The following is a 27111-nucleotide window of genomic DNA, read 5'->3' as shown; positions in this document are numbered from 1 at the left end:
TACACTGGAATACCTGAGGTTTAGGGAAATTTGTAAGAACCTATGTTTATTCTCATGTGATTGTACTTGAAAAAAGCAAATAACAAGACTGCCTGTAGCATGCATTCCGAATTCATTAAAAATAAATTTTAAAAAATCCCTTCCAAAAGCAATAAGATAAGTAAGAAGTTTATATATATTTGTATATTTTGCCCTATGCAGTGTAAGAGGAGCAAGTAGACTTATCACAAACATCACACTGGGCCATACTACAGGTTTGCTTAGCTCAGTATTAATGTTTTCAGAATTCCAGACTGTACAGTTAAGGAAAAGGGTTCAAGAAACCTATTTCTTGACCTCTTTTCTTAAGTGTACAGTTCTGGAATACTATAAAGAGGTTGCTTCAAAGTTTAAATTGCAAATATTTATTTGAAGTCTTTGAAAATCTCAAACATACCCACTTCCTTGCAAACCTAAAATCTTGAAATTCCATATGATCTTGGCAAAGCCGACAAATATTTAGCACTGAGAAACAGACTTGAAAATTTGGTATTTCCCTTCAAAAATCAGACACACCCAAGGAAAATGGAAAACTAGCATTGTGTGCTAGGTTCAGCTCTGTGCTGCAGCAGAATGGCACTGCCCTTACCAAGATCTCCAGCAACTCCATGAAAGGTGTCCGAGAGAAACTTATATGAGCTGCTTTCCAGAAGCCTTGGATTTAGAATTTCATTACTCTCTTAGTATAGCAGCCTGACAGCTTATATTATTTTTTAGTGTACTACTGAGTTATAGATTCTAGGTTCACAAGCTGTTGTTTTTTACCATGACCCTTCAATATAGTTTAACAAGATATATTTAGCACTTCTTTTTAAATATATACACACATACATACACATACATACACATGTATGTATGTATAGTTGCTTAAGAATGTTAGGTAGGTTGACAAATCAGAATCATATCAGAAAATGCATACCCCATTTCCACTTAAGCAGTAAAGAGTCTTTATCTAGGCAACAGAGAAAAGAAAATGGCATCATTCTCATAGGCAATGTGCTTACCAACGGTACAATATTTCTTCTTTGTAACACTCAGATAATCTGCACGCTTGCACACAGCACAGCACATAAAGGTGCTCAGAAGAAAGAATACCAAAGCTTCTTCAAACAAAGTGGCTAGGATGTGGCTGCTCTTTTTACTTTATAAACATTCCCTCCTTATCAGAAGCTGCTTATGAGCACACCATCTGGACAACCAATTTCCAGTTAGTTTTGAGGATACTGACTACATGTTTCAGATTAAAGAATATACTATGTCAAAAAGTTCAGCGTTGCTAGTGTCAGCTACGAGATCTCCTATAAAACAGTTCAGAAGACAAGACATAAAATTGTAAAGCTTCCACAGTAGTTTATACGTAGTCTAATACACAAGCCCATCCCCAATGGGCAAAGAGATAGGCTATATCTATCTACACTCCAGCCAACAAGCAAATAGAAATTACTATGGAAATACCAAAGCAGTTTAAATTAACTAACTCCTAACCCAGTAGCAGTTTAGTTGTGACACTACAGACATGCCATCTACTAAGTTAGCCTGAATTTCAGCAAAATTCAAATAATGTAGATACAAAGTTGAAGCTGCCTAACGTTTAGAGAAAATCTCTACTACAAAACCATATGTATGAACATAATAACAGGGATTAAAATTAATCTAGCTAAAAAAATGTTTGAGAGCTATACTGGAACTTTCATACATATATAGTGAAATGTTTTGCCAATATTCACTGAAAAATTTCCAGTTCTGTGCAGCTGCAAGATGCTGAATCTTAGATCACTAGTGTTACACAGTTGAATATAAGAGATTTCAAAATTTTTATGTCATTATCTAATAGTCTTGTATGTTTTCAATGGTTCCACGCAACTCAGATAAAAACTTACTTTTGTACAGCATGGCTGATTAAAGTTTTAACTGCTGATTAAAGTCATCCTGATTAAAGTTTTAACTGCTATTTGAATAATATTCTATTTTTCTGTTTGCTTAAGGGGAAGAAAAATTGATCAGGTCCCATGTTTTTCTTCACACAGAAGCCGAACATTGAATACTGAGTAATAGCTGCCTCGGCAGTTTGCAGTGATGTGATACTTAAAAGGAAATGATTGCAATATGGCACAGGTATCACATATGTCATAGGGAAAGTGACCCACACAAGAAGATCAGAAAAGGGACATCCAAGCAGAGCTGTGGAATTGTTTTCATTGGGCTGTTATCTTTAATAAGAGCTTTGAAGAATTCTTAGTGAATTTATTTGAACTATCTTATTTTGTTTCTCTGTAACTCTTCAATTTTGGCATGAGTTTAGCAGGCAGCTGCTAATCCTAAATTCCTAGGATTTCTTCAGAAAGAGTTCTAGATCTCAAACTGAACTGATGTTGGATCCTTTTGTTTGTTTACTAATCTCAAAGAATGAAAAAAGTAATACTCTATAAGTCATGAAATTAAAAACGTAGCAAACATTTCAATCCCTATCAGCTACACTGTGACGTCTGGAATATAATTAGATATTCTTTGTGAAATAGTGGGCAAAAGGCTTAAGAAAGAAGCCAGCTAAAATTGATGTTTTTTTCAGGTAAAACCATCATTAAAAGTAATTTCTATACACTCAGAATAACTATTCTGTAATAATCTCAGTATAAAGATAAATCAGAGTAATAGTAAAAAAATCCTCTTCCCTCCAAAGGAATATCAGGATATATTCAAGAGCAATATATGCATAAAGCAGTGAGCACACACAGAATCACAGAATCACAGAATGGCTGAGGTTAGAAGGGACCTCTGGAGATCATCTAGTCCAACCTCCCTGTTCAACCAGGATTGCCCAGGATTGCGTCCAGACGGGTTTTGAATATCTCCAGGGAAGGAGACTCCACAGTCTCTCTGGGCAACCTGTTCCAGTGCTCTGTCACCCTCATAATAATAATCATAATGTATTGATTACTAGATTTTACTAATCTAGTAACTGACTGTAGCGCTATTGAGACTTTTTTACAGGTATAAATGGCTCAAATTCATATATCATGTTAAGACTGGGGGAGATACATGGCATGGCTTTGAAACATGCTCCATTATTAACTACAAAGTAATACAACACACATTATTCTTTATTGAACACACAAAAACCCACGGACTCTGACAGCCGGAGTTTACACAGAGAATGAAGACATTACCTTAGAATAAAAGACTGAGATTTGAGAACAGATTACATAGGTGTAGTCTATGGCGATACAGTATCACTAACAGAGGTTTCACAGAAACAAAAAATGCCTAATACTGCAGACCTACAGTGGTAAAAAAGCCTCATAGTCCGCACTAACATTCTCCAAAAGTTAACTCAGGTCTCAAGCACCCTGAAAGCAGAGACTTCATATATTTTCAAAAACAGGTGCTTTACTTCAAGCCCATAACCCATACTTTCCTATCGCTGTTACTGTCCAGCCTGAAACACGCATTCTGTGTAACAGCTTACATGAAAGTCTAAACAATCCTTGCTTACAATGGGAAAAAAAAGGTTTATAAAAGTACAGGCCTGACACAAAGTACTGGGCAGTCTTTGCACCAAGTTCAAAAGGATTTTTAATTAGGCACTACAAAGACAAGCAACTTTTCTAAGGAACTTCATTTTTTCCTGACTTATAAATAGATTTCTTGACTTACAAACTGATTGTTTAGAGTATGCTAACATTGCTAATGACTTACTTTAAGAGCCGGGGACATGCAACAAAAGGCTATTCTGTGTTTTATTGTATGAATTTTATTGGACTTTCCATCTATTTTTAGATCAATGTATGTGCAAATTAAAGGCTTGTTGAGTTGGAAGGGGCAAAGAAAGAAAGAAAGGATATCTTCCTTAGAATAAAGAAACAAACAGCAGCAAATACTTTTGTTTTCTTAACATTCAGTCTCTGGCCTACTCAAACACAGAAGTTACACACATTTAAAGTTATAACAGACTTAAAAGAAAATCCCTACACAGACACTAATGTCTAAGAGTTGCTTAGTAGGTTTGACTTACACCTGCTCTTAATCAGTTTCAGCTAAAAATCAGTACAATTACCAAATTCAATGTGCCCACAAAAACTATGAGCTAAACTGATTTGCCTACTTTAGTTTTTAAATCACTCTTTTAAGTAATTGGTATTACTCTGAAGATCACGTCCTTTGTCCACACAGCTTAAGAGGGAACGGGTAGTAATGACTATCTCAAAAAAATCAAGTTCAGACCTTTAAAAGCTCACTTGCTTCAATGAATCAAAACATTATTAGAAAGCAGACACTGAAGACAGACATGCAAAACTATCGTTTCCTTACTTACCTCAACTAAAAATAAGCTAGATTGCCAATAGGAAGTAAAAAGCATTTAATCCCACATAACTTCACACTAATGATCACAAGAGTGAACTGGCTTCTTACTGAGAAGGAGGTAGAATTAAAAGAACTCATTTTGACTTAAAAATTCTAAATTTGAAAGAGCTCAACTATCTCTTTGTGCAACCTCACCACAACCATGGACTAGTCAAGGCCACGGATCTGGAACGTACCAGGCAAAAGAGCGTTCCCCATAAAGGCGAGGCTATGCAAGAGCCCACTAGTCTCCAGAAAAACAGTCCACAGGTTTTGTGCACAATTTGCAGTATGTTATTGTTCCCAAGTTACTGTTGCCTATGGTGCATGTGTTGCTTAGTAATGGAAGTGGTATCACAACTGCAATCACCTGTATGGCAAGAGAAGTGTTCTCTCCTATTTAAAAATCAGGATAAAAGGGGTACTTACAATGATGACTTGTGCTACTTTAAAAACAGCACAGGAGAAGTTGTAATGATGAAGTGACAAGGACAGGCACACAATTGTAACTAGCATGTATAAGAATATACCACGCAACAAAGCTACTGGCAATACTGTACACAGGATGCTGAAACAGCTTATGGACAGCATAAGGACTTACATACTATAAAATATTTTGCTGCTGTTGAAATTCTGTGATAGCAGCCTTCATGGTATGTCCACAAAATTGATTTGCATTTTGACCCATTAGGAAAATACATTTTCTTTAATGCTGACAAAAACATATCCAAAGTCTGAACAGAAGTTTCTACAATGTCTTGATTTTTAAACAAAAAAATCAAAAAAAGCATTAAATAGCTGCAAAGGGATAATTATACCATACTAACTTCCTTGTGTCTCGTATAAAAGGACATTTTCTTACTTTGCCTGGCTGAGTATAATAACCCATGAATTATGAGATCAAAGAAGCAAACTGTATGTTTTCTAAAGTAAGAGTTTCCTTCACCAAGTTTTACACTTACTACAGCTAAAAGAGCTGTGTGAAGGGATCAGCACTAAACCCAAAGGACAGGCTGTGCACAGCAAGAAAGAGAGCAACTCCCTCGTGCTTTTTGCAGGTCACTACCAAGGACCATGTTAGCAGATCCACACCAGACCCTTAACAGGCAGCTCTGCTGCTACCAGTAATTAGCTTGGACAGCTCTGGCTCCAGGAGTAGCAGCAAGGCTACACCATAATGAGCTCAGCTGGGATTAGCAGGACAGGGCAGGGAACCAAGAGAGCTGAGGCATTCTGCATTGCGTATGTATCACAGAGATCAAACAAGGATGGCTGGCTAGGTTATCCCCTCACCACCTCATTCCAAAAATGAAGCACGGCAGTGTGTAAAATACAGGCTAATGAAGAGCGACACCTCCAACAGATGAGAGCCACATTAATTAACACAATCCCTAGATCATGGAATACAGTTTCTGTTAGTGCTAGCAAACTTGTAACTTGTCATTGATTTAAGAGGCAAAAAAAAAAGAGCTGATGTTTTCCTTTCTGCTTGTGGTAGAAGATGGTTTAATCTTGGAATTTTGCAGGGAATTCCTCCTGCACTGCCTGCAAGGCAGAACCTTCAGAAAAAACAACAGCATGTTTCCTTATCTAAATACTATTTAAGAAAAAAACTCACTTTTCAATCAAAAGCTTTTGGTGCTCCTTTTTGAAATAAGCCAGCTCATTCCATACAGCATCAGAATCCTCCTGACAAAGCTGACGGGAGTCTGCACGCTGGTATCTGCTTTTACTGCTTTCAGTCCTGTTTATGAGTAAAAATAGATTGTTTCTTTTTAAATATCTACATGTTTTAAGACCATGAGAATGAAAACATACTCCCTCTCAGAAAACAGATTTGTAATTGTTGCATATACTAGATGTAAGACTTGTATGCTTAAGTGAGGCATACATTTCATGACGTATGACTCAAAATGTTGGTACTATAAAAATGTCCCATTTAAGTAGTTTTAGACAGAAATCCTGCTAGTACGGGCAGCAAGGCTCTCAACCAACATGTGGCGGAGCAGTATCCCTCATCCATTCTGTCAACATCCTTCATAACGTTCATACGAGAAAGGAGAAGGTGAAAGCATAACACAATGTCTTGCAAGAAAACTGAGAGCCACCAGCTCCTCGTGTACTCCTGCAAACCATTCCGGAAGTCGCACTAATGCCCGTTCTAAATCAAAGTGTTGATCTACTGTCTGATAAAAGAATAAGGTATCTATGGATAGATGAAGCATCAGGAAGATATACTGAATTTAAAAGAGCAGATGAAAATGAAAACATTTCACAAGTTTTATTTCAGAAGAGTATATTTAATGTGCTTTAATAATATGAAAAATTATAAAAAGTATTCCTTTACAAAATAAATTTCAATCACCTTTCAGTTTAAATTCCTGCTGACCACAGGCATAAACTATCAAAGAACGTGTTAAGCTCAGAACGGCCCCATCATCTTTGCAGTCACGTATGTCTGGAAGTATGTATGCACACTGACAGGTGGATTAGGTCCCATCAGCTACCATCGAGACAACAGACTCTAACCTATGAAGAACCAGGAAGAGTGGGGTCCTCCATCTCTTGCAAAAGATTAGAAATGCCACATAAATACCTGACACAGAGCTCTTAATGAACAAATAACATTATACCAGCAATATGAAGGTTTTTGAGATGCCAAAAAAAAGCAGTTTAAGGTATAACAACTTAAAGATTGATTTTATTTATGTCTTGTCTATTTTCCTTTATTAGCATATTAAAAAAGGAAGACAAAACCCTTTAGTGATAGACAAAAAGACTGAAGGTTACATCCAACTCTCTTCTGATGAAAAAAAATCATGAAAAAACTCTGATTTTTAGCTCTTCACATAAATTACTGGTGAAGAAATTCATTACTATGAATTAACAAATTAATAAATAAAGTTTTCAAGATTACACTTTTCCCAATACCTACTTTGTTCCTGTCTGGACATAAGCTGGTCTCATTTATTTTCAACAGAAACAAAAGTTCCCTTTTTAACCAGTGCTTCACTGTATTTCAAGTTTTAATTTATCCATCTTCATTTGGATTGAATTTTTGTATCTATCTAGTCTTGGCCTCTCTGTGGACTATGAATGCTTCCTTAGACATTGAATTAAGTCATTTCATTTGATATGGAACTGTCATCCAACAGGTTTCAGTCATTTCCAACTTGCACTGAATTTAAAATAGTGAGCTGGAAGATAAAATCCTACATGTTGAATTTAAAATAGTGAGCTGGAAGATAAAATCCTACATGTTATTCCTAAATAAATCCAGCTTTTTCTTTAGTCATTTAAACAACTCTGCTAGTTTTTTATGCTTTGATATTTCAAAAATCTTCCCAAGCTAACAATGTAGTGAATGTGCAAGTTACTATACACCTAGATCTTTTTATTTTTAACAGAAAAACTTAAAAAAAAAAAAAAAGTGCCACAGTACTACATTGCAATACAAACCTACTCAAATGGGCCAAAGAATTACTCATACATAAGGGACAGATTATCATTTTCACTACACTGTCTTCACATCACCTCGAGCACTATGAACAGGTATCAATTTTTGCACCAACTTCTAGGCCTCTTTTTTGGTTAAAAAGAGACTAAAACAGAATCACAGAATCACAGAATGGCCAAAGTTGGAAGGGACCTCTGGAGATCGTCTAGTCCAACCTCCCTGCTCCAGGCGGGGTTTGAATATCTCCAGCGAAGGAGACTCCACTACCTCTCTGGGCAACCTGTGCCAGTGCTCTGTCACCCCCACAGCAAAGAAGTTTTGCCTCATGTTCAGATGGAACTGCCTGTGGTTCAGTTTGTGCCCGTTGCCTCCTGTCCTGTTGCTGGGCACCACGGAGAAGAGACTGGCCCCATCCTCTTGACACTCCCCCTTCAGATACTTGTACACATACATCAGATCCCCCTTAAGCCTTCTCTTCTCCAGGCTGAACAGGCCCAGCTCGCTCAGCCTTTCTTCACAGGAGGGATGCTCCAGTCCGCTAATCATCTTCGTAGCCCTCCGCTGGTCTCTCTTCAGTAGCTCCATGTCTCTCTTGTACTGGGGGAGCCCAGCACTGGACACAGGACTCCAAATGTGGCCGCACCAGGGCTGAGGAGAGGGGCAGGATCACCTCCCTCCACCTGCTGGCAACACTCTGCCTAATGCACCCCAGGATCCCCTTGGCCTTCTTGGCCACAAGGGCACGTTGCTGCCTCGTGGTGAGCTTGTTGTCCACCACGACTCCCAGGTCCTTCTCTGCAGAGCTCCTTTCCAGCAGGTCAACCCCCAGCCTGGACTGGTGCAGGGGGTTAGTCCTCCCTAAGGGCAAGACCCTGCACTTGCCTATGTTGAACTTCAGGAGGTTCCTCTCTGCCCAACTCTCCAGCCTGTCCAGCTCCCTCGGAATGGCAGCACAGATCTCTGGTGTGTCAGCCACTCCCCCCAGTTTAGTATCATCAGCAAACTAGCTGAGGGTGCACTCTGTGCCTTCCTCCAGGGCACTGATGAATAAGTTGAACAAAACTGGGCCCAGCACTGACCCCTGGGGGACACCGCTAGCTACAGGCCTCCAACTAGACTTTGTGCCGCTGACCACAACCCTCTGAGCTCGGCCATCCAGCCAGTTCTCAAGCCACCTCACTGTCCACTCATCCAACCCACACTTCCTGAGCTTGCTTATGAGGATGTGCTGGGAGATAAGCTCCCAGGGGAGATGTGCTGTGTCAAAAGCTTTGCTCTGTGTCAAGATGAATCAGGCTACTACTGCTGCGCTAATTACAAGAAGAATTATATTTTGAAAAAACATATATGCATATGCTGAACCTTAGGTACTTGCTGAAGTCCTGCTAAAGCCACCAGAACTTAAGAACCTGCTCAAATTACTTGCTTGGAACAGATCCTAAACAACTCCACCTCAACAGTGTCTGAAAACTGAAGTGAAAAGAAATTTCTTCATATCTCCAGATGTGTCTGTTTACCAAAAATCATAACTCTTTGCTTAGGACTTCAGAAAAGAATTTTTGCGTAATACTTTCACTATTTCATAGAGATTTTAAGTGGAAATTATATCTAGAATATTCATAATTAAAAGAGTTCTGATATTCTTTCTTTTTTCATTCATGAAGATACATTACTGTTATATTTTTGTAGAATAATCAGGAGTAACAGATTTTATAACCATTTAACAGATGGAAAAACTCTGCTTTTTATGCACATACTCTTTCTTCTCTTGCTAAAAAGAGATTTTAGGACTAGCTTTACTAAAATGTTTGAATCTCTGAATGTTCACACAAATGCTATAATTTCTACATTGTTCAATAAATACAATTATTTTAAATAGTGTTTGAAACACAGGAAGCAATTGTTCCATTATAGAAAATTAAAAACATACAGAGCCAAGAAATTAATCAGCTGGGGAATAACAGGCAAAATAACCAGCCATAGCAGACCTTTGTCCAGTACTCAAGCTCAGAATAGGATCCTAAATAAAATAAGTTGTCAGCTCAGTACATTTTACTCTTATAAATTTTCTCATATAGAGGTATGCCATGTATTCTGCTTTAATAAAGGATGAAGTCTTGATTATCACATAACAGCTTCTTCATTTAAATAAAATTCTGTTTTGAATACTTATAAAAATACGTTTGTTCAGATTTTTTGTGCAAGGGAAATGTTTTTAATGAGTTATGCAACTTACCTGCTATCGCCCTCTTCCCACTGCTTTAATTGCTTTTTTAGTGCTCTGTAGTTGGTCGGTAACATCTGCACCCTCTCTTTGAGTTTTTCATTGGCTGCTCTTAGCTCATCAGTTTTTCGTGTCTGCATAGCACCAAAAAAACCCCCCAAATTAGTGTTAGGCAAAATGTAAGAGACTTTCACACAAAACTCATGAAAAAAAGGTTCCATTTAAGTAACTATTAAGAGTTTCAAAAATCTAAATAAAATGATATAGAAACACAGTTTCTGAGGTAAAATGCAGATTTATTTTTTCTCATTATTACTTTTAAGTGAATTTGGCAAAATATATATTTTTTCATGCTACTGAGAGATTTCAAAAAAATGTACTATCAAAATGTTAGTGTTCATCTTGCAAATGCATTGACTTAATATACCTAAAAATATATAGACTTAAAAGGGACTGTTGGCACTGTCTTTTCCTCTAAGATACTCTTCTTTTTGCATGGAAATCTAATTTCTGTATTTCTGAGGAAAACACTTTCAGCACTGCAATCAACACCAAAAATTTCAAGAATTGGAATGGTATCAGGAATTTCCTGTTTACTTATTTATTTATTTATACACATACATACATAAATCTTGAAATACCCAGGGTTTGGCCTCTAGCACATTGTTATGTAACAAGCAAGGAAAAAAAAAAATTTGCAACAGCTTTTATATGAATCATTTAAGAAAAACACTTCTTTTCTACAGAATGAAAAATAAGACATATGTACTGATTTATGTTACAGAATAACAATGTGCAAATTAAAAAAAAGAATTTTTACAAACAATACTGTGCTTTGAAAAAATAAACATTAAGAAAAGGACATACCACAGTATGAAGTTACCTAAATTCTCGCAGTGTAGTAAAGAATTAATCAAATACTGTCCTGCAGGAAAATTTGCTCTCTATGCTGCATTTTCTATTCAACGGCAGCTCTGCTTTTGGGGTGACTGCAGAACATGTTCCTTAATCTTTTTTTGTATGCATTTCCTGTTTATATGTAATCAGGGCTTTCAGCGTTAGCCATTAAATAGCATACATCAATAGTTAGAGTGGTAAGCAATAAAAATAAAATCCAACCATAAACACGGGGCAAGGCTTTATACAGACTGTTAGCTACACTATACTTAGTCTAAGCTTTTCTTCCAAACAGTAGCCCAGCTTTCAAGACACACAAACAAAGCTAGAAAAAAACAACAAAAATTTCAGATGCTGTACCATATAAAAAATAAGAATTTTTCTGGAAGTGACACACAAAGACGATTTGGGAAAATAAAAGGTCTCAAACTAACTTTACCATTAAATGCTTTTCCAAATTTTATGAACCAATCACTAAACCAAATAAATCTGTAAGTTTATCTGTCCATTAACTACTTTAAAAATATCTTTGACTGGTTTTAAATACTTTATATAAATACCACAATATTAAAACCAATTAAATGAACAGCAAGATTCAAATGAATTTACGGCAAAGGACATATAAACTCTGATCAAGTTGTGCATGGCAGTGCCAGAAGAAATTGTAACAGTTGTAGATGCAGAGTTTTAAACTTAGGTTCACGAAATCATTATTCTGAGATTGTTTGATGCTGCTGCTGAAACTTGATCAAGACTGGCAAGATATTGGAAACTTAAGTCTGTCTTTAGTATAAAACCTCAGAACTTTATCATGCTCATGCCCTTACAAAGGTGCAACCAAGTGTAGAATTTGGTCTTTCCCACTTATGAACTCATGTTTTTCCAGTTCCATCATCTATCCATCATGCATTCCACTACAGTTGTTATACCTTATCAGTTATTCTGTTTTAAAGGAAACAGAAATAAGGCAACTGTCCTAATCACTCTCCTTTACCACAATATTAAGCACTTCAGAACTCTGAATTTACCCTGTTATTTCTAGAATTTCATTTCTCTTTGATTGGATTATGTTCTATTTTTCTAATCATTAAGCTGTCTTGTATATAGTTTTCTATATATTGACAGAAATGGGACAGAACAATCTTCTCTAGTGGTGCTGGATCTCCAGGTAGTCACTCTTATGCTATAGTACTTCCTGTGAGATCATTAAAGACAAAGTCCAACTGCCTATGGAAAAAAAAAGTTATTTTGTTATTTGCAGGGAGCTCAGTTAAGTCAAAAACCAAAGAGAAAGATTCTAATTACTACTTCAAAATTCTGCTGAATTGAACTGTAACAACTTCTGTCACAGCAAAAGTTGAATTAAAACTGAAAAGAAAAAAATTATGGTTCAATTCCTCAACTACTGCTGTTTGGGCTGATAGGAAGTGAGGAATCTTACACTAGAAAAAAAAATTCTTTTCCATTAAGCCATATGATTAACATATTTTCAGCATCTGCATGCCCTGCACAGAAAAGGATCATCTAAGAAATAAATATATTAAGTATAATAGTGATGTAAACAAGTATTCTTCTCTGATATAAGCAAGTATTAAGGTAGCCCTAAAGACTGATCTACATATTTTGCTTCTAATCGTCTCAAAAATTTTAGACCTTTTAAAGAAAGGATGAGAAAACGCAAAGGAAAGAAAGATCTCCTGTTGGTTTTGATAATCTTCCGGTAAAAGCCAGGAACATCTCCTCTAGGTTGTACCAAGGATCACATTTCTAGGAATATAATATGAGGCAAGATAACATGTTCTTAGTTTGCACCAAATATCCAAATTTCAGAGAATAAACTCCTACTCACTTCTTAAGGACAAATAGACTGATATACTTATGCTGGGATGTATGAGCTTTTCAAAATCCATGAGATACACTATTCATTGTGACATTCTCTTCCCTAAACAAAGAAGCTATGGGCTCTGTTACTTTTTCAGCTGGTCCTAGGCTGCAGAAATGAAGCAGATTTTGTATCAAAAGCTACTAACTCTCTGAAATTAAGAATATACATGTTTACCCTGTCTGTATTAGTGATCAGGACAGCAACAGCTAAATTTCCTTGGCCAGAAATGTGTAACCTGAGGAAAACCGGGAGAAACCCTAGGAATGGGACCTTGCCCTTTTCTGTTATTTTGTAATGCTTACTGGGATATCTGTTGCTCAAAGAACCAAAAAATAAAGGTATTCTGCTTATCATTTTTTAAAATTATTACCAATTATCAGAAGGTCATATGGATAAAGTCACAATTTTATTTTCAGGATATGTATCATCAGTATATTCTTTGATAGTAGATTGCTCAGTTCTTCTGTAAGCCTATTTCAGGCAATCATTACAGGCAGTTCTTTGCTTGAGGGGGCAATAATGCAAGTGCCAGTTTTGACAGTATCAATTATGTTCACTGTCCTTTGTAAGAATTAATGCCTGAGATGAGATTAATGTCAAGAAATCACACAATATCAATGGAATTATTCTGATATTACTGTTACAACAGCTCAGTTCAGCGCCATGCTGGCAGTGGCCTTCAATAATTCTGAATGTAGTGCCACAACAGTGTTTCATATGTTGACTTCAGTCAGCATAGCTTCTTTTCAACCGATTAAAGCACTTTGGAAAGTCAACTACATCTCCTAGAGTTGGAGGAGCTCATACACTCATTTTCAAGGGGGGATATACTTAGCCTTTAAAGATACTATGGATTAACAGCATATTGCTGAGCACAATCAAAAGACCAGAGGTACAAACACAAGAGTTGGTAGAGATCTCATACTTGCAACCTAACAGATGTCCACAGGTTTCAAATGATGCTTCAGGTTGAAACAGAAGGAATGCCAAAGGCAGTATGGCAAACGGTAAAAACTACCATAACTGACCTTTGTTATGAAGTCATAAAAAGAGAATAATAATGCTTTCTTTTCTATATCAGTTTAGAAACTTGAAGTGGTTTTTTTTTCACTCCTCTTTCCAGAAGAAAACACAAAGAAATGCAGAACTTTGTTTCACTTAAGACAAAAACACATACACTGGTGAGTGAGCTTATGCTGCCAAAGCCAGAACAGTTGCAGTTCAGAGTGCTAGAACAGTCTGCAGCATCAGCGTCAGAGAGGCCAATCAAAATACATATATGCCTTAGAGTAACAAACAGTATAATTCTCAGGTACAGCTGATAGGACATCCCTTAGGTCTTTCTGATGAAAACAGAAAAACCCTTATAAAATTGATCTTTGGCTCCCAAACAGGAATGAATGGACTGTGGAACTGAACCTGAAGTCTGCATCATATACCCTGTTTGTAGACTACATATACGTGTTAAATCAACATACTAGATTCTCCCAAATATACAGGATGATGAACTTGTGCATTTGTGCTAAAATAAAATTCCCCTACACAAAGAAAATCTAATCACATTTTTTTCTAACATTGACCTATCGCGAAGAGTATATTTTTGGATGAAGCAGGAACTCCAGATATGGTTCACAGGGCTAGCTGTATTTTCTCACTTGTCTTTAATTTCTCACAGCATGTTCAGTGAAACCAGTTCTGCTTTGAACTACATACATTGAAAATACCCTACAAATTCCATACTGCTGGACAAAAATAGGCAACAGAAGCATCAAATAATTACAGGACTTCATAAAAAGGGCATAAACCCCTTGGAAGGGTATGCTTTGGATGTCAATTCGAAAATGCTTGTGGAGAAAAAAAAATAAGAGGAGAGTATGGGTCGTAATGTTTAATAAAATATGACTCAAATAGGGTTTAGGTTTTCTTTGATTGCTTTAAGAATGCATATGGAAGTGGAATTTGAATCCAATAGAGCATTCAAAAGGTATTCAAACTCAAAATAAACAAACAAAAACAAAGAAAAAAGCATCTATAAAATGGGGACAAAGTGAGCAACTGTAATACATGATCAATGAGACTTTCCTACTAAGTTTTTTTTTCCTCATAGCATTTGTTAGAACAACCTCTTCTGAGGCATAACTTTTAGGAGTACAGGGCATAATATATTATCCAAGAAATTGACTTGGGCATTTTAAAATATTGAACTTAACTGTACAGTTAAAATTTTTTTTTGTACTTTCTGCTTTATCTCTATAGGAACATACAAATTTATCAAAATATACACTCTCAGACAAAAATTTTTAAAATATATTTAATGAGTATGTCCTATTGATGAAACAGCTTGAAATTTAGGCTTTCCTAGGACTGCAGGAAAGTCAACACAAGATTCTCTACAGTAAGGAAAAAAGACAGTCTAACGGAGGATACTCTTTTGTGCTAACACACTTACAGTCCATAGCAATATGTGTATTTTGCATTTTCTAAACACCTGTTTATTTTAGTATATCTTTATCTATGCAAGCTTTTAGCTGGAGGATTTTTTTGTTTTGCTTTTTTGTTTTTTCAATGTTCACCTTTAGCTGTAGTGTCTTCTCTAAGTTTTCAGTCTTCCTTTTAGCTACTTTAAGCTTCTTTAGCTCCTCTGACTCTCTAAAAGAGCTCTTTGGGGACAGAGACCTTGAACGTTTCACAGGTGGTTCCTGGAGAATAAAACAAGGACATGGTTGAACTAGTTGGAACACTGGATTATGAAAGACATGCAGAATTAAAGAAGAAGTAATTTTGAATACTAATAATGAATTATAAAAAAAAAAAAAAAAAAAGAATCTGCATGGAATACCAGAGAAATAACAAGCAGAATTACCACAGCGCTACCACTAAAGGTTTCTCTGTGACTCGTTAATGAGAATATTCATTTACATTTACATTGTTTCTTTCAGAATAATGATGTCCCATTAGGGAAGACTAAAGGGTTATAGACTCAGAAATGCAAGAAACCTCATTACAAAGGAGGGGATAGAGGCTGGTCTAATTGCTCTATAAGGGTCCAAGGTTACACTTGATAGGACAACCAGAAACAAGAGGGAAAGGATTTTTTTCCCTTTGAAATAGTTTAACACACTGTGAAGTTGAAGGAACAATATGCTTGAGGAATATAAATACAACAGACAGTAGATCTTATACCATAATGACCATATGGTCATTAACTATAATGTGACTAACTAGAGACAAGAATATGTGTTTATATTATGTACAGCTTCATATAGCAATCTGGAGAAAGAATATGTGAAAGTAACACTTAAACTGGGCAGCTTTCTTGTTCATTCTATGTCATATGGCCTTACGGCAAAGAAAGAAAGTCCTCCTTAAATCAGTCTTTCTGATATTTTGAATAACTTTGGCTAAGGACAGAGAAATACTAACGCACACGTAACACCTGCAAGGCAAAATATAAAATGCCATTTCATAAATTCAAACTAAAAATTGTGATTACTGTTATTAGATGTTACCATTTTCACCGTAAAGTAACTGATTTACAACAACAGGAGCTTAGGATAAAGTCTTCTCAAATATTATGTATTTCAACATTTCTGCTATTCCATTAAATTAATCTTAAAGAGAATCTTAATTAGGAATTGGCATTTTTTGATCATTACCTTTCAGCATTAAATGTAATAAAACACTGTAGTCCATGCTTCAGCTTTAAAATGAACGGGTTTCCAAAAAGGAGAAAATAAAAATGTCATGCTCTACATATTTAAGAATCTAAAACTTGCTGAGGCGATTTTTTTTTGCTTCAGAAATATGAATAAATTTACAAAGTTTGGAGAAAGCTTTACAACAACATATGTCCTTTAACATTAAGATTCTATATATTTTTATATTCCTGTCAGTTCATTTATATAATCAAAGAAAAGAGAAGACAATTTTAATGAACATTTACAACAATATTTCTAAAAGTATGAGGTTTTTTGACAGTTTAGTACTGCACTGCCTAAGACAAGATCTCCTTGAAATAGCATATCACTAATTTTTGTTTCTGATAATTTTGATTAAGATATCCAAAAGTTAACTTTAGTTAACAGACACTGATATTCATAGAAAAGTACTTAACAGTACAAAAATCAGGTCCCTTTTAGTTGTCTGAAGCAGAACACCCCAAAACCACAGTACGAAAAATTCCAGTAACCCCTTAAAATCCCCAAGTTCTTGAATAAGGTGGATACTTAAATAAAATTTGCCATCTTCCATATTTCATTATTACTGCATACCCCACACACTCTCCCTAAGAATACAGGGTGTACTGCTTTCCAAGAAACAGTAAATTAACTCCTGGTTAAACTTCATTTATGTGTAGGGAAGACTTGGAAAATACATGATTTCTCTGAAATCAAGGTTGAAGCATCGCATTTGTTGTCACAGAGAAAGACAGCAAAGGAAAAGAACTGGACCAAAGACCATTTGACTGGCAAGGGAAAGTAGGGAGAGAGGCTCTGAAGTAGAATGAGAAAGAAAAAAAAAGATCATTATATTGGAAGATTAATAAGCTCCACAGTCTTGTTGCTTTAATCAGAAGTGATCAAATACGATGATTATGTAACAAGTTTTCTTTTTATAACAGCCTTTTTGTATAGCTGCCTGGGATTATGCTGTGAATCTTCTCACTATTGAAATGCAGGGCAAAGATAAGCAAAAATGTAGAGAATATTCTAATTATTGATAGACACGGAAATAGTGCCCCGTGAGAACAGGTAGGATCGGTGATGTGCACTGCTAAACAAACTACTCTTCAAACCTGTTTTTACCTGTTTAGTGATCAGACTAGGGGTCTGTGGAGAAAAGGAGCTGGGTCTGGGCTCTGGAGCTGCAAACAAGTAGTCTGAAGGCAATCTTTGCTAAGGAGGCAAATAGTTTAATTTTCCTACCAAGACAGAAGAGACTGTGTAGTAAAATATGTTGTAATTTGATTGTCTGGGGCTGCTGCAGAACTCAATTTGGAGGATGGCATCTGTATTTCTCTTCTCACAACTGTAAACTTTGCTGCTGCTGTTGCCATGTGTAAGGATTTAATTATAATTCAGTTCTCCGATTGTACAGCAAATTTATACACATTTGTATTAAAAATATACACAAATTGTAGTGTTTAAACATTTTCTAAATATTAATTTGAAGAATTAACAGAAGAACATCAGAAGAATATTAATCAAAGTCACGAAAGTGCAACAACAAAAGATGTTCAGTCAAATGATCCTAAAGCGTGCTTGCAAAAGACTAAACTAAATAACAGAATAAACAGAAATAAACACACTTTCCAATATTAACAGAATGAAACTTTGTGACATAAGATATAATGTGAAGAAATGGCTGGTAAGTAGATGTGACACATATACCTGCTAAACTATTAATGCAAGAATAAGAAGCAGAACAAGAAAAGATGCTTTTTAAAACTCCTAATGCAAGTCTGCACCATGAAAGACACTCTAGGGCAAGGCAGGGAATAGTCAAGTTCTTAAATTGAGCATGTTATGTGTTGGATGAAGTTTCAAAACAGAAAAAAACAAGGAAGCTGAGACTCTCACTGAAACATCTTGGAGAACTTTGCAACATATAGATCAGTTGAATATGTGCCAGATACAGCACTGAAGACAGTGCTCAGAAATCTTAATGTTTTTCATCATACAAAGAAACAGAGAAACACTAGAAACTGATCCACAGGCTGACAGAGTACAAGCTTCAGGTTCTTTTAGGAAAGAAAAAAAAAATCAAACTTTTGATTAAGGATGTTTCAACATGAGCTTTATCAGTATTGCAAGTTAACTCATGCCTTTTAAGAGAGAGATGTATTCTATCTTGTTATTATGTAAATACTTAGGAGAATGCCATACAATGCATATCAAGACAATTATAACTCCTATGCATCATACGATGGCAAGTTTGAGATCTATTTGGTGGTATTTAGAAGCTTAACTATACAAAAAAAAAAATAAGGCCTCTGTTACTGATCCGCCAGCAAACATGTGGATGGCAGATTAATCAGGTAACACAAATCATAACTCACAGGGTTATAAAGTTTTAGCTCCAAAAAGAGCTCTAGGAAGATCAAGTAACTGACTCCTAAGTCTTCATACAAAACGGCAATCAGCTATACCACTTTCCACAGAGACTAGAAGAGGGTTACAGTTGCCTCTAAGTATGCACTTAACAACATCAAGAAAAATGACACTGCACATGCACGTTTAACAAAGCTTTTAGCCACCACATCATCTATCTCACAGAATAAGTTGTTTTCTTTGCTATATATCACTGTAGGCATGGGATTTGGGTTTCGGCAATTCACAAAAATCAGCACTAGCCTACACAAGTATCAATGCATTCTGCGGAACCAAAAGAGGTGGAAGTGTCCAGTGACATGGCCAAATGTCTCCATAAGTCATGCTAGTCACAAGTTTTTGCTTTCTCCTAGGACGAAAGCTTTTTTGAAAAGCGTTTCCTATTATTTCATCTTTCAAAAATTTTGGCTTTTTATAGTAGAAAGTAATCATAGCACTGTCATTTTGAGGAGAAGTCATTCCACGCTTATTTGTGCTTTGTGTACTGGGAATATATTTAAAGAAGGATGAAGAGGCAATATGATGGAGTCTTTGTGAAGCTAACAGAGTTGCCATTGTAAAAAAAAGTGCTGAATATCTGAGGTATTCTTTCTCTCAAATCACATGTTAATAACTTCTGTCCTGAATATTTTTGCCCTAAAAGAATGAACAATAAGATAACGGAAAGGGAAAAATCAGTAGTAACAGCAATATATTTCATTAGGAATGCTTTTTTTTTTTAAACGTATATATTGTGATCCTAAAGCCAGAATGTTTCTATAATTTCTCTTACTATCTTGCCTAAACACAAAAGCTTTGTAGACCTTTCAATTAATTTCCAAAAATTTGGGTAGCGACTACAGGTACACATGGAAATATGCACATATCAAGTAGTTCTCAAGTAGAGTATTAGAAGAGCATGACTGGATCTACATATCAAACCAGAAGAAGACTTTCTGTAATTGGATTTAAATGTTAGTATTTAGGTTGCACTTCAAAGAGTGTAATTATTTTATTCCTGGTTCAGTGATCATCAGTCTGGGACAAATATGTCACTCATTAACATTATACTGACAAAATAAGTAATGACATAGGAAAAGAATGTGAGACACAGTAGAATATGATAATAAAAACAAACTACTCTGATTTAGCTATCTAATGAAAAGGTCAGGAAAATCAGGTATTCTGGACAGTCTCAGCAATCAACGACATTTTTCTTGATAACCCTATGAAGGAGACTCCATATTCCAAAAGCTATGATAGCCACTGTTGCTTAAAACTAAGAAGTTTTAAGTGCCCCTAAACAAACGTTTTGAAGTATTTCTTTCCCAAAAATAGATGCAGGACAGTGCAGAATATTGGGGCATAAAAAGCCATCCAGTTTTTCAAATGAAATGGTACAAGATACCAAATATGAGAAGATGAGATTTCTAAGGAAGCAGAACTTGATATACCACTATTGTAAGGTACTTAAACCGTACAGAAGGGTGTTCTGTTTGCTTCCTTGTTACATATAAGCTTCCTGCAAGTTTCTATATAATGTTCTATATAATCACAACAAAAAAAATTTAACACCGAACACACTGAAAATAGAATGGCTTATACTAATTTCAAAAATCAATTTAACTGCGGTTATTTCCTTATCTTTTTCATTACCTACAGTTTATAGTTGTTACTGCTACCTGGAGCCTAAATTTAATAACAAGTCATAATGAAAGACAGAGTGTAACATTATACAGAGTGATAAAAGACCAAAGTATAAACTTCAAAAGGCTACAATTTTTATTCATAGAAAAAAATATTATTTTGAAAAAAAATATTTCTGTGTTACTCATAGTAATTTTTGTTTGTATTTCTCTCATTTCCCTTTCAGGGAAAGATGGTCATTCCAGTAAATAGCATAAAATACATAATAAATATTAATTTTAACAAACCTACAAAGAATTTAGCCTTCAAATATTTCATTTAATTAAGAATCCCTTATTCAGTATTTAATAAGGTAAAACTTTCTACTCCCAACAGCTATTTTAACAAGTCTTTGGCAGATAACACAAGAACCATTCACACAAGCTTCCAGAATTGTAAGCGGCATCAACAAATATTAAAATTATTATCTGGACCCTCGAGCAAAAATGTTTGGCTTTACCAGCCTCACTTAGACATAAATACACAAGGTAATAAAACTACCATACCTCACGCTTTCTTCCAGTCCTTTCCAGGCTACCTCTCCCATGCAGACAGTGCTCTGCTAGGTTAAGATTTGCTTCTTTCAATTTTTCCTGTAAAAGTTCAATTTCAGACTTTTGTGTTGCAATAAGACACTCTAGGTCACTTGAAGAAGGCCACTGAAATACCTAGAAAATGATAGTACAGATATATTAAATCAGTAACATTAAAAAACAAATCAACAAGTCATTTAGACGAAACCACCTAGAGAAATAGAACATTACTGATATTACAGGAATGTGAGACAGCAGTGAGTATTTATGTCCTTGGAAATGAAATATGTATTAAAAAAATCAAAAATAGATCCTCAAATCTCAATTAAACATTTGCACAACAACAGTACTGCATTTTTCAAATTCAAACATATCATCTTAATAGTTGCTTTATAGAGACGTTTCTTCTACAGCAACTTGTTTTATTTTGCTCTTTCATATATCACATGCAGTCCAAATTTCTTGACAAAATGTTTTAACTCCTAAACTTGTTTTTCACAAAATTTCAAACTGGTAAGCATCACTATCAAACACAGAAAAAAACTTAAATGCAACATTCTGTCAGGAAATATATTTTTAGTCAGAAATTGCCCCGAAAACGTAAACCTACAGACTCCATCCACGATATCCACGAACTCAAGATACTACAAGTATTGCAGTCAAATTGAAAACTGACAGAAGAAAAAGACAGCTATCCTCAATCACAGCATTATTCAAGGCAGATACGTAATTTCATGAAGCCATTAAATTCCAGGACCCTTCCCAGTTGTCAACCAGTTCATAATAATTCCTTGACACAACATAATACTACCATACAAAGCTCACCTTGAGCCTATTACAAAACATGTTCAAACCAATAGATATTTCTATTGATATCAGTTCTCTTTAAAACATATCCCCAATGCCCAAGAGCAGACTGATGTCCAAACGATCAAGAGTGATCAAGTTAGCACGGCTTGATAAATTACTCCTTTTCAGCTGAGTTTGCACTAACTACCTGTGTGCACACCCCACATCATTATAAACACAAAGCAAAACACTGTTAGCTAAAACCACGTTAATATGCACACTCTCTTCATGGTGCTCTAAGGCTGGGGACAGATGTTCACCTTTCAAGCAGCTGTGCCAGATGAAGACAGTAGAGTTCCTAAATGGTCACCACACCCGAGCAGCTACAGGTTAGCACCCCAACATTTCTGCTGAAAGAAGAGATGGTGTGAACCCCCACCCTGATCCATTACAGTAATAAGAAGGCAGATTAGTTTAAAAAGCCAATGCAAGTGGTCTGAGTTGACCCAGCTGACCTTGTGTGATGCTGATTATGGCAAACTCATAAAACCCCTTCTGCCAGCAGAGCTCTGACAGCAATGACAAGTAGTTAGGAGATAGTCTTCAATCAACAAAGCTCAATCCAGAAGACAATGTTCTCAAGACTGTCTAAAACGTTCATTTTGCATGTTTTCCCTGCCCAGACTGCTTGCAACTGTCTGAACATATTCTCAAGATCATTCATTTCAAAAGAAAAGAAAGAATCTGGTACAATGATCCGGTGTTCCTACTCTCTCAAACACCAGTATGCCTCAAGTAATACAAAACAGGTATACTAACAAAAATCAGAAATAGCAGCGCAGATACAAAGTATTCCAAATTCTAGCCAATCTAAAGCAGAAGTGAAATGGACCAAAGGCTGATTAAAATCATGCTGTTAACAAGCAAGCACTCTCGCAACCTTAGTATTTGTCAGAAAGAGAGTAAAGGGCATAGCTATTTGAGTCCTTGTTATACAGAATATGAAGCTTCTACTAAAGAGTATTATAAACTCACAGTTTCTACAAGTAAATCCCACATTAGAATTGCCAAACATTTATTTCAAGAAAAGAATCGCTCCTCATGCAGCAGACAAACATGGGAGAAAACAGAAAAACAGAAGAAAACAGAAGTTGCCCATGCTTTTCTTACCGCTCCTTAAATAATTTCTATTGCTTATTTTGTGATATACTTCAGGTTATACATAGTTGCAGAAGACATTGCCACTTAGCAAAAGGCCAGTTTATAACAACAAAAAAACTCTACACAGAGGAAAAAAGAAAAATAAAGACAAAGAGTAGACTAACCATGCATTTAAAAGAACACTTAAAAGAAAACTACGTTCTTTCACTCTTTCATTGGACCAAAGATTTAGGACCACACAAAAGGGGAAAGAACCAACTAAGAAGATAGAAATATCATCTACAGATAAGGGAAATTTATTTAAATTTAAGTTACATACTTAGGATTTTTAGTTGAACTTTCTCTTCATTATTAACAAACAAAATACACCACCATGTCAAATTTCATTGACTTCTCAGGCATACATAAAAAATAGACTTCTAAGTGTAATATACACTATATGGTTACACTAGTAATGAATAAAAGAATCAACACCTTTAAACTGCTATAATCATTTTAATTCATGTTACCATGCATTACATCTTAAGCAATTTTAAAAATCTAGAATTGTTAAATGTTGCTGACTTTTAAACCAGGAGAATTACATACAATTATATATATTAATTTAGTCAATGTGAACTACACAGATTAAATTCTGTATAACTGCTTTTTTTTTTTTTTTCAAATCAACAATGAAAAGTACAATGCTGTGAAATGAAAATCAGTTTAAGAGTCATAGAACATATACTATCCTGGCTCCTCTAAATCAATGAAGTTTTGCTACTGAATGTAATACGACCAGTACAGGAACAGGGTTCTTCATTCTTTTTCTTAAAAGAGATCTCTTTTAAGAGTGGTACTTAAATTAAAACACTGCAAAGGCAGAGTTTCTGATAAAACTGTTATGATAGTTTCTGTGTACAAGCATACACAGATATTTCTAGGAAAGCTGAAAAACACTAAAACAGTCTTAAATCTTAATTTATACCTCCAAAATGCCTTCATTTATATCCTCAAAACTATTCAGCAAATCACTGTTACCGAAACCGATGTACCATATGGGTTACATCTTGGAACCTACTGTTTTTTTTAAGGATGCATGTGAGGTTTCTTTGGCTTCAAGAATTCTAAGAATCCAGACTGTATTCTGAAGAGATCCATTTAGAAAATTGAGGTTTTCACTTATCATGGACTCAAATTCAATAAAAGCTGTATTCTGTTAAATTTAACATTTTCTTTATTCCCTGATAAATATTTTTCTTTGTTTCCTAGCCTGGAACACTCTGTCTACATAAATGTCAAGAGAACTTTTAAATTCAAGTTTTTGAGATGTAGAAAAAAAAAATTTTCCAAGGACTGAAAGTTGGATGAAATTTCTTTCTCTGGTGTTCTGTTTCAGGTTCATGCACATTAAACTTTAAATCACTGTCATTTTGTGTACTAGATTTCCTTGGTTAAAAGGAAAAAAAACTATCAAAAACAAATCCTTTAATGAAAGGTTTTGTTTTTTGTGAGAACCTTATTTTCTGTAAAAAAACTTGACCCAATTAATGATCTACAGTTCCAAGACTTATACATGAGGAAAGGTAGAATTCTGGTTTTTTCAGATCCTAGGAAAGGAATGTGCTCTTTTCATTGGCTTTCACTCTTTAGTTTTACATTGAACTCTCACTTGTAATCTAAGAACTAAGGGAAATATTACAATTAATAAGGCCAAAAAAAGCAAGTAACTTGCTTGTAATTGAGCTCTGTTTTAAAAACCTAGTATTATCTGAAATAAGGATAATTTGTGCTTCATGACTTAGAAAACATTTAACATCTGTATGAAGAATGTAGTCTGATTCCAGAGTACAGTCCAGAAATCTGCAATCCAGAAAAAGAAAACCAAGTTATATACCAAGAGGGAGCACCAGTGTTTTCTACAGCTGCTGCCTCAAAACTGCTATTGTAGACCTGTGTTCCCACCAACTGAAATACTAACTCACCTCAACGACAAAGAGTTTCACAAAGTTTCAGTTCCTAAAGTCTATCTGAATTCTACGTTTAGAAGTAAAATTCCTGCAGGACAATTGTTTCGGTTTACAGAGAATACTGAACTTCTGCATGGACTACCCACCTGTATGCTGAGTACTGCAAACGAATGCTCTCTCTTAAGCTTAGGCATCTTGCATTAGATTCTACCTGCGCTCCAAGGTCTACAGAATTATGGTTTCCTCTTCCAAAAGCAATAAAGATCAACTTAAATCATATGTTATTTTCGGCAGATACTTCATTTTCTCTTACTGACACCCAATTTAACATACAAAATATATATTCCAAATAAATGACAAAGGCCTATTTATGTTTTAAAGAACAAATACAATACAGAAAGAATTTATTTCTACTAAATAGATCTCTCACTCCCCTTACGCTTATGAATCATTACATAAGGAAGGAAGCCATAGCTGATCTTGTCTGGATGCACTAACAAAGGTGAAGCCACTAGAGGAACCATCCACAATGTTCCTAGGGAAGGGAATCCTCTGCTTGCTTTTCACTACTGTTAACAGAGCTAACAAACAGTACAAACAATATGGACAGAACACAGTTACGGTCTGCCATACTTCTGTTCTGCACAACTTTATTGAAACAGTAAGATATAGCAGGTGTGAACAGAATGGATATCTAAGAGTTCTGGAACTAATAATATAGCCTGATGTATACTCCTCCTCACCCTTGTACTTCCTCAATCTCTAACTGCACCACTGCAATACCAAGCGAGGAGGACACTGCGAGCAAGCCTGCACAATCTTTCTATAAGCAGACACAAGCTCACTCTGCTTGAACTACAAACCGGCCAACAAGCACACAGCTACTTAGTATGGGCTAGAATACCTTTTCTTTCAATAACACATTAATATAGTTTATATACACAGCTCAGACTCAAGGAAGTTAGCACACATTTGCCAGCAGCGATTAACGAGGAAATAGCATTTTAGACCCAAGGCAACCAACCTGTTCAAACCTATGACCCAATACCAAAGATTTCTTAAAGTCAAACTGCAGGGAACCGCCAGAAGCAGTTTACAGATGAGAAATAACAATCACTTCCCAGGTTTCCTCCTACATTGTTACTGAGTCAGCGAGCTGGGCAGCCAAGCCAGAGGCAGTGCTCACCTCAGCATCCTTTACCAGCTCCTTCTTACAGCCTGGAATTCATATCACCACAGCAGCAGCTGCCCCATCTCTAGTTACTGCACATACTTCTAGGACTGGCTCCAGCAATGAGCTGTTAAAGAGGTGCACATGGCTTAAAAGCCACCATTAGCCACATTTCAATTTGTCATTGTTATTATTTCGCATGTCAGTACACAATGATGTATCTACCCACTCCTGTATTATTTACTACCAAAATAGCTAGAGCTCACATTACAAAAATTAAAAACAGATAGCAAAAAAAAGAGGAAAAATACAGCCAAAAGCGAAAACAAGATTTTTGCAAGATTTACCAAAATTTTGCATATTTGTTTGTCTTATCAGAAAGGTTTCACTCATGCTCTCTTTTAAATAAAAGTATGTACACAAAATACACAAGAATGTGTACAGATAGGTGAGTGGCCCTTTGATTTACATGTTCGTCAACACATAGAAAGAAAACAGAAAAAACATAGGACCAAATTAATGGCAATTCTGATAATGCCACCACAGTTAATGGCAATTCTGACATTGCCTTGAATGGATGCACTGCTTTCATAGCCATATGTAGTTAAGTTCATATGAGGTGGTGGCAGGACCTCCCTTGTGTAAATGGCTTACTCCCTATCCTTAAGTATTCTTCCAGCCAAAGTCTCCTGCAGCAGAAGAGCTGGACATCGAATTCAAATAGCATCAGAAATACTAATGGCAAAAGAGGACCGGCCTATTCAGCAGACAGAAACATGACGGGGAAACTGTTACCAAGCAAAGCTTTGCCAAGACCCACTGAAAACAATACATTGGAAACAGACTTTAGGAGGGATGATATGTTATTTCAATGAATAAATAATTAATCA

At 35.7% G+C, this 27111-nt stretch overlaps 1 protein-coding gene across 10 annotated transcripts in view; it reads right to left on the bottom strand.

Annotated features, from left to right (window-relative positions):
* Positions 1-27111, bottom strand: part of CNTLN (centlein) — a 199158-nt gene that overhangs the window by 85231 nt on the left and 86816 nt on the right. For 9 of the 10 annotated variants that reach the window (XM_068928901.1, XM_068928897.1, XM_068928893.1 and 6 more), the window contains 4 exons: positions 21125-21286; positions 15417-15542; positions 10074-10195; positions 5999-6124 (listed from right to left, as the gene is read on the bottom strand). In XM_068928901.1, the coding sequence (XP_068785002.1) occupies positions 5999-6124; positions 10074-10195; positions 15417-15542; positions 21125-21286 (536 nt within the window). The remainder of the gene's footprint in view (positions 1-5998; positions 6125-10073; positions 10196-15416; positions 15543-21124; positions 21287-27111) is intronic. The other variant, XM_068928896.1, reaches the window with a different exon arrangement.

The sequence above is a fragment of the Struthio camelus genome, chromosome Z (genome assembly GCF_040807025.1).
Source record: "Struthio camelus isolate bStrCam1 chromosome Z, bStrCam1.hap1, whole genome shotgun sequence".
Taxonomy (NCBI): Eukaryota; Metazoa; Chordata; class Aves; order Struthioniformes; family Struthionidae; genus Struthio; species Struthio camelus.
The sequence above is the reverse complement of the archived record's forward strand: the minus strand, read 5'-3'. Positions and strand labels throughout refer to the sequence as shown.